Source organism: Sphaerodactylus townsendi, linkage group LG03 (genome assembly GCF_021028975.2).
Source record: "Sphaerodactylus townsendi isolate TG3544 linkage group LG03, MPM_Stown_v2.3, whole genome shotgun sequence".
NCBI classification, from domain to species: domain Eukaryota; kingdom Metazoa; phylum Chordata; class Lepidosauria; order Squamata; family Sphaerodactylidae; genus Sphaerodactylus; species Sphaerodactylus townsendi.
Window position 1 is genome coordinate 121406031 of NC_059427.1, and position 8621 is coordinate 121414651.

At 43.5% G+C, this 8621-nt stretch overlaps 1 protein-coding gene across 2 annotated transcripts in view; it reads left to right on the top strand.

The window, feature by feature from the left end:
- The window catches only part of GGA3 (golgi associated, gamma adaptin ear containing, ARF binding protein 3), a 38632-nt gene extending 30198 nt beyond the window's left edge, over window positions 1–8434 (top strand). The window contains exons 12-17 of one of the 2 annotated variants that reach the window (XM_048488256.1): window positions 32–99; window positions 346–653; window positions 2283–2539; window positions 3677–3846; window positions 4410–4520; window positions 6308–8434. In XM_048488256.1, the coding sequence (XP_048344213.1) occupies window positions 32–99; window positions 346–653; window positions 2283–2539; window positions 3677–3846; window positions 4410–4520; window positions 6308–6418 (1025 nt within the window). In that variant the 3' untranslated portion in view covers window positions 6419–8434. The remainder of the gene's footprint in view (window positions 1–31; window positions 100–345; window positions 654–2282; window positions 2540–3676; window positions 3847–4409; window positions 4521–6307) is intronic. The other variant, XM_048488257.1, reaches the window with a different exon arrangement.
- Window positions 8435–8621: the final 187 nt, after the last annotated feature.

Sequence of the window (8621 nt, forward strand, 5' to 3'; positions counted from 1 at the left end):
CCCATACCTTAACATTGCCTCTTGCATTCAGGCTTGACTGATCCAGCTCCCACTGCAGCAAAGGAATCAGCTGAGAGCAATCACTGGAACATGTTCCAGGTACTTACCTTTATGCCGTTGGGAATAAACTGTCACTCGGAATGATACACTTTAGGGGTCTGTGGGTTTGGAAATTAGTAGCATGCCTAAATCTGCCCAAGACTGAGGTTTGAGGTGCATCCCATGTGGGATGGGTGGAATATGTCCAACCTGACGGAATGTCATCGTAGATTATTGTAATGGAAGGGAAATATTTCTCAGTGCATTGTAGGGATTACTGTTGCTTCTCTACTTCCTTTGCTGCAGAACGAACCAATAGACTTGGACTTCTTGAATCCAAAGCCAGTTTCTGTTGCCTGCAACTCTGCAGTGAACCCTCTTCTTCCTGCTGCGTGTGGAACATCAGCGCCTATGGCTTCCACGTTCACAGCCCCTCAGTCTATTCCCAATATCCCTGTCCCTACATCTGCAGCCCCTTTTATGTTTTCTTCTGGACCACCGCTGGGCCCGCCTAGCACCATGCCAGTTGCCCCCGGGTATCGGAGCTCTGCAGTGGGAAGCAATGGTCTACACAAGATGGATCCAATGGGACATCTCCTGGATGAGACCAAAGGGTAAAGGGGACTTTTCTTATGTTCTTTTCTTGAAAATACTTGTTGTAATATCGTTACTATGACTCCCCACCACACAAATTTTAAAAAGTGGGAATTAGATCACTTTTATTAGAACATGCAGCTATCTGGATTATATGACTAAAGTGTTTCTTAGAAAAGAGCAGGTGTTTCTGGGCATGGCACACCCCAATTATTTATTTATTCACTTGTTTATCATTTGATTTCTAGGCCGCCCTTTCCCTTGACAGACACAGGTTGGCTTACAACAATAAATTAGGGATTAATAATACACAACTGTACATTATAAGGCGCCATAAAATCTCTCACTAAAGGGAATGGATTAAAGAAAGAGGGGAAGAAAAGGAGAAAAAGAAAGAAGTGAAAAAGGGAAGAGGAGGAAAGGGTGGCCAGCTTGGACGAAATGCTGCTGCTGCCTTCAACAGTAGGCCTGGCAGAATAGCTGTATCTTAGAGGCCCTGTGGAATTGCGGTAGGTCCTGCAGGAGCCAGATCTCATTTGACAGAGCCTTCCACCAGACCAGAGCCAGGGCTGAAAAGGCTCTGCAGCTCCCCATTTGTGGCACATTGGGTCAACTGAGCACTTACTTAGCTCCCTGCATCTTTACATCACACTCTCCGCTGCCATTGACCTAGTGGCATGGGTTGCAATTGGTAAGTGAGGCAGCATTGAGGAATAACTGGGCTGGATTATCGAGGAAACTTGGGGAGATGAAATAGGAATCTGATGTAACTTCTGTTGCTTTGCCACCCTCTTCTAGAATGATTTCCACCAACATCTTCATTTTACAACAAAATTAATAGGTTGTCTCTTCCATAGAAAGGCGTATGGTTCGGTGGATAACTAAAGAAGTGTAGCAAGGTATCAGCTAATAACAAGGGAGAACAGAAGCTCTGCTTTAGACAAGTTATAATTTCATACGCAGCTTTATCAAAATGACAGGCCAGTGGTGTACCACCACAAAACGGCCCCCAGCCCCTAGCTGAATCCCCCCCCCCTTGCTGCTGCAACCCCTCCCAACAAACTTTTGCCTCTTCAGTGCCTGCTGGGGACACACTGAGGATGTGATTAAGGCCGGGAAGGGCACGTTCCTCCCATGGCCTTACCCCTGCCCCCAGTGTGTTGCCAGTGCTTCTCATCAGAAGAAAAAGTATGGAGGGGGCAGGGGGAATTTAGCGATGGAGTGAATTCAGCTGAGGGCTGGGCGCAGGAGAATGGAGGGGGTGGGGGGTACTGTGGCTCCACTGAGGAGCGAAGAGCCCCGAGGAAAGGGCTCCATGCATAATAGGCCTTAGTATGATAATTGGTATCCAGCTGTTGACATTTTAACCTAATTTCTCAATTGATTTAGTGACCCAATACTGTTTTGTTCGGGGTAATACCTGGATGAGTGCTGAAAAGTTAGCGTTCTGCCCATCTACTGAATCAGAACGTTAATCCCTATATACTATGTGTCACAGGTGGACGGTTTTGCATTTTCATATAACAGTTGCCACACACTAACTGCATTATTCACACACAAGCAAGAGACAGAAAGTAGAAACAGGATGGCACTGGAGAAGTCTATGGTTTTTCTTTTAATATTTTTATCCTACTTTCTTTCCATTTCAGGCCTTCATCTCAAGTAAACACGGCAGCTTCCATGTTCTATGTAGACGCTGCATTACCCCCGGCGACAGCTTCACCTCCAACATCTTCTGCAGGATTACCACTCACTACTCCAGGAGTTCCTACAGTTCCTTATCCAAGTAGCTGCACTACAGGAAGTCCCCTCTTCCAGCCAGCCTTATTCCAGCAAGGAAGTCCTCTGAAAGGACCGGAGATTTCTTTGGCCAACGTCCACGTCCCACTGGAGTCCATTAAGCCGAGTAGGCATTTTAGATGTCTCTTTATCATTCCCTCCCCGCCCACCGCCGCCAGTTGATATTTTACTTTGCATCACAAGTCTTTAAAGTTGTCTTCATGGGTTTGGAGTTTGAGGGACAAATCGTTCCCTTTTATTACCCAAACTATTCTCCTGCATAAAGTTCTATGGAAATTGTATAAGAACAAGATTTTGGAAAATCCGCATGACTACATTTCTTCCCCTCCCACAACCTAGTATTGGAGTGCTTCCATTAGGTGAGGATAAATGCTCTTTTTTTCAGCCCTTGTGATTTCAGGAAAAGGCTGGAAGCAATTGTCCATACTTGTTAAAGGCTCAAGAGAGGATCTGGGTGAACCTCTGCTAGTGTTTATCTCACCGTGTCTCTATAATTCTGACTTCTGTGTGTCCACGCAGTATTTCACCACTCCTCCCGTTTCTGAAAAGTCACCATCTCATCATTTGGATTGATATGGAAATTAAGAAAATGTGCATATTTGGCTCATTGTCATTATATATTCCAGTCATTGACAGAATGGGCACCTGGACTTCTATGCAATTGTTACATTCTCTGTGAATATTATCTAGTCCTTAGTAAGGATCAAGAGTCAGTGTAGTGGGGCTAAGAGTGATGGATTCTAGTCTGGAGAACCAGGCTCAATTCCCCACTCCTCTATGTGAAGCTTTCTGGGTGACCTTGGGCTAGTTTAAGTTCTCTCAGAACTCTCTCAGCCCACACAGAGACAGGTAATGGCAAACACTTGTGAACGTCTCTTGTCTTGAAAACTCTATGGAGTCACCATAGGTCAACTGTGACTTGATGGCATGTTCATGCACACTCACACACAGAATAAGGATCTCAGGAGGAGAAGTTAATTTCTCATGGATGGTATGATGGAAATTGGAACGTGGAGAGGGCTGTTACTTCTATTTTGTGCCAGATAGCTAGTTTGCATATATATCACATTTTCTTTTAGTGGTTCATCAGATCTAGCAGTAGAGATTCAGCTTAGCTATGTAGAATACATGTTTTTTTCTCTACTGAAGCTCCTGGCACTCAAAGGGTAACCTCAGTGTACTATTCCTTCCACTAGTTTCAAATGTATTCTTGAATCATGAAAATGCATTCTTCTGCTTTTAGGCAGTGCTCTTCCTGTGACTGCTTATGACAGAAATGGCTTGCGTATCCTTCTGCACTTTGCCAAGGAGTGTCCACATGGTCGGCCTGATGTGCTGATAGTGGTGGTGTCCATGTTAAATACAGCTCCCCTTCCTATCAAAAACATTGTGCTACAAGCTGCAGTGCCAAAGGTAGGGGTACCAAGAAGGTAATCGCCAGCTGCCGCTACATCAAGAAACCAGAGTCCTCTTATTGCTGGAGGAAACTGAGAAAGGAGCTTCCCTTCCTGGGAACCATGCTGGTGCTTTGCCAGTTATTTTCCAGCAGCTTCTAATAAGAAGCAGGGATTTCCTGACACCACTTTGCGTGACAGTGGCTTGGATCCACCAGAACTTTTGTGTGTTCCTGGGAAAGGAGACACATTTTGGATTACAGTGTGAAGGAAGTCAATAAGTCACACTCTAAGGGTGGAAATCTTTCTAACCACAGACAAGCCCCAGTGGACTCAAGCCAGTAGTTACAAACCACAGATGCAGGCTTCAGCCTAGAGCACCTAAGGGGAAATTAAATCCCATTGAATCAGTGGGACTTGTAATGAACTTGTCACTTAATGTGATTTATCTCCCTAGCCCAATCAGCCAATTCTGATTTTTATGGTTTGATCAATGCTTATTAAATGTATGGTGCTCACCCAAATATTCCATCACACAAACATTTATTACCTAAGAATTTGTCCTTTTGTTTTTACCTGCAGTCCATGAAAGTGAAGTTGCAGCCACCTTCGGGGACAGAGCTAGCTCCATTCAATCCCATCCAGGCACCTGCTGCTATTACCCAGGTCATGTTGCTTGCAAATCCTAGAAAGGTGAGGAGGGCTCTGTCTAACAGTCAAAAACGTTTCCATTGTTCCTGCCGGGATGGATAATTCAGTTACATTTGTTCAAACTGGACTGTTGAAGTTCTCCAGATGAATGGTCCCGTCCCCCCACCTTGATGTTTGGACAAAGAGAAAGCATGCATGATCCGTAGAGTCTAAACAGATCAGTTTGGAAAATAAATTATTCAGTTCTGACTGATTCATGCCTTCAAATGATAGATGACCTTGGCTATCCTCTGTGTTCTTTATGTCAGTTTCCAGAGGCATCTGAGTGGCTGTGGTTGGAAACAAAGGGTTGGATCGAAGTAGCTCTGCTGAAACAAAAGGAGGGGTCCTTTGACCATCCCAAAAAGCTGTCCTAGGGGTCACAGGACCTGCATGGATAAGAGCCATGTGAGATTGTGGGGAAGAGAATTGGGAACAATTGAGTGACAAAGCTAGCTGGATCCAACCCAGGACCCTGTTTGAAGCTGAACTGATGCACCTGTTCATTCATTCTAACATTAAGTCACGTCTGGGTCTGCTCAGTATACCTTTGTGACTGAGAAATTGAAAGACTGGCACACACAAATGACACTTGAGCCTTTAAGTAAACAGCCAGACAGCATTTTCTAATCTGCAGGCTGAAAACTGGACTGAAAGATAGAGGTGTAAAATTTCCTAAAATTTTGATGCATTGGGCGGGTGTGGCGGGGACCTAGAGAAATTGCAATACATACAATATATATTACTTTCTGTCAAACTAAAACCTATTTTGCTGCTTTGACATAAAATTTGTAATTTATAACTTGGCATAAATATTATTTGGCACATTTATGAAATTTAAAGATAGGAATGCCTAGCAGTGTTAACCTAAAAACACTTTCCTAGAGTCAGCTCTGCTGAATAAAATGAGACAGTTCCAAGCAGACATGGTTAGTATCAAGCCTTTCAACTTGTACAAGCAAATCACAGATGTACCAAAAACTCAAATTAGAGAACTGCAAACTAGTGGTGATGGCCACTAACCTGGATAGCTTTAAAAGAGGCTTAGACACATTTATGGAGAAGTCGATCTATGGCTACCAATCTTGATCCTCCTTGATCTGAGATTGCAGATGCCTTAGCAGACCAGGTGCTCAGGAGCAGCAGCAGCAGAAGGCCACTGCTTTCACATCCTGCATGTGAACTCCCAAAGGCACCTGGTGGGCCACTGCAAGTAGCAGAGTGCTGGACTAGATGGACTCTGGTTTGATCCAGCTGGCTCTTTCTTATGTTCTTATTGTACCCTATGCTATCAATTTTCACTCATTCCAAAAGTGCTCCCCAAAATTCTCCTTGGGGAGAAATCCTTCATCCCCACCCACAAGTTCTCTGGATTTTCACGTTTCTAGTCTGGGGCCATATAAGAAATAAAGAGCTATATTTTGTCCACTTCAGCTGTCTTATCACCCTGCTATGTCTTCAGATTTCTGTTTCCCCTGCTCAAGTCTTTATATAAGATATCCCGTGTTTGCATTGCTTCTCCAGGCAATGTTCTGTTCTGCTTTGATTCTTGGCACTCTTGCATAAGCACAGGTTTTCTACGTTGTTCTCTTCATGAAAGTGATATCTCATCAATACTTTAAAAATCTCTGCTAGAACAATGATTAATTTTAATCTTGGGCCCTGGTGTGGGTTGTTCACAACTACGGAGCCACGCATTACAAAACATGTCATCAAACTGGTTCTGTACTCATCTGTTTTTCTTTCGTGCTTAACTGCCATGTCATTTTGTTTGTTCTTCTTCGTTGTAGGAGAAAGTGAGGCTGAGATACCGGCTGACCTTTGTTTTGGGAGACCAGCCCAGCACAGAAGTGGGGGAAGTAGATCAATTCCCCCCAGTTGAGCAATGGGGGAACCTATGACCTAAATGCATCCCGAAGGGACTGGACTCAAGGTGAAGAGGAAGGGGTATGTGAGGTACCCAGTGATGATATTTAACTTTGTTCATGTCTTATCCACTCCACCTGTAGCTTTAGTCCAGAATGTTTTCTGCACTCTGGGGTGAAGTGGTCTGGGGCATGAATGCCGAGCATGAACTTGTGTAGGCAATGAGGAACAGAGGCCTGGCAGGCAATCCTTCTTGGCCAATCCAGTCCTATCTTCCATTTTGTTAAACTTGAAAATGATAATTCTGGAGAACTTTTAAGCAGGAAGGGAGATTATTAATGGTCTCTCTCTCTTTCTCTTAATATTGGCCAGAAACCTACAAAGGGCTATGATGCCTTCATGAGCTCCTTTGGGGCAGAGCCCTAACAGATGTTCCTACGCTCCACGTTTTTTTACTTCCTTGGTGCCAGAACTAGGACAACCTGTAGGCTTGCTGAGCAATAACACAGGATCCAAAAGAGGAGGTTTCTGCCATGTCCTGTCGCTCCATTTCCTTTCTTAGGCAACATCAATCTTAAACGCTAGTACAAACCATGCAGGTGAACAGCAGCTGTGTATTTTACACTCGTGCCCCACGTGAACAGAACACACAACTCTGAATCTGCTACCTTCGATTTTATACTTCCAACGGCAATGTGTGCTTTCCAGGCAGCTACTAAGTTTTGTATGAATACAGCTTGATGGTAATTTTCTCTCTGCTTTCAGAAGCGGCATTGCGTTTTGTTGAGAAGTAAAACTGATTAAGAGGTATAAAGGCAGAGTTCACCCGAGTTCATTCCAAGAAAAGCAAGCATGGAGGTAAATTAGTACTGAGAAAGGGAATCTCATTTGGCTCCGCTGTCAAGTCAGGGTCGAAGGGCAGAAGTGATAAAAGTTAAGGTCTTGATCATTCTCCTGAAGGCAGTATTATTAGTTAGGAACATGTAATGTACATAAAAACAAAAGGAAAGCCTCAAGGGAGCCTGCATCTAAGGGAAAAGCAAAGCCATGACCATGCATGTGCTGGGTTAATTGTGCTCTTTTTATTCATTCCAAGTATTTAAGTGGTTAAGTGCAATTGTCTCCAGTAGGAGAGAGGCCAGAAATGTTCAGATGTCTCTGAACATGTTATATTTGTAAGCTGGCGCAAAACTATATAAGTGATATCACTGCTTTGGATGTAGTAGTCACTTCTATTTGCCACAATACAGTTTTGATTTAAATAGACTCTCAAAGAATCTTTGAGCAGACTGACTTTGAAAAATATATCTATTTCCTATTGCCCTAAACTAACAATTTTACTCTACTGAGAGGAGGAGCCTGTGTGGAAATAATCTGCATTTAAAGTAAAGTCTCGTTCAAAGTGAAAAGCATTAATAGAAATGTGTAGCAGACAGAAATCACAATAAAGTGATTAGATTACCTCTTGAAATGACACGTGTAGGCAACAGGTTAAAAGTTTTTAAGTACAAAGCAAACCACCACAATGTGAAAAGTTCCAGTGGCAGCTGCTAAGAGACAGAATTGTGTACATAACTATCTACAAAGAGTGGATAGGCCAAACAGGAGCTGCAGAGAATTAACTGATGGGGAAAGGGTGGCATTTTTTCTGCCTCCTCACCTAATCCTCACTGGTATTTTAGTCTCCCTGCCATCAGGTTTTTGCTTAGGCTGTTAAAGTTTGCTAGGTGCCATTGTCTAACCTTAGAAAACAGGACTCGCTGCAAGTCACTCCAGGAAGCTGGGGGGGGGGGGGGGGGGAAGCAGAAGTTCTTTCTACCAAGTGGCTTTCTTAGTGTCGTGCCCATATTGCATAATCCAGCAGAAAGAACCCATAGTCTCACTTTGTGGAGGTGTACTGTTACAAGCTTCGGAAATTATTTATGAATGTTACTTGTTTATAGGCTGAAGTTGCAGCTTTCTACCAACACTCAAGACTGTACATATGTCTCCAAAGCATTTGTTCTTCCTTTCTGCACGTTCAATAAAATAGCTTTCCTTACTCTGCTTCAGCTGCCTGTCAGCCATTTGGTATTAGAGGGTGTTTGTCTGCTACAACATAAGACTCCATTTTTTTTCTTAGAATCAATGGCTGTATATAAAGCTTGTTCCAGTCCCATTACCTGTGTTATAGTTGAATACAACGGAAATGTCCAGATAAAGGGTCATGTGATTTCCCCCCCATGAACAGATGGTGGA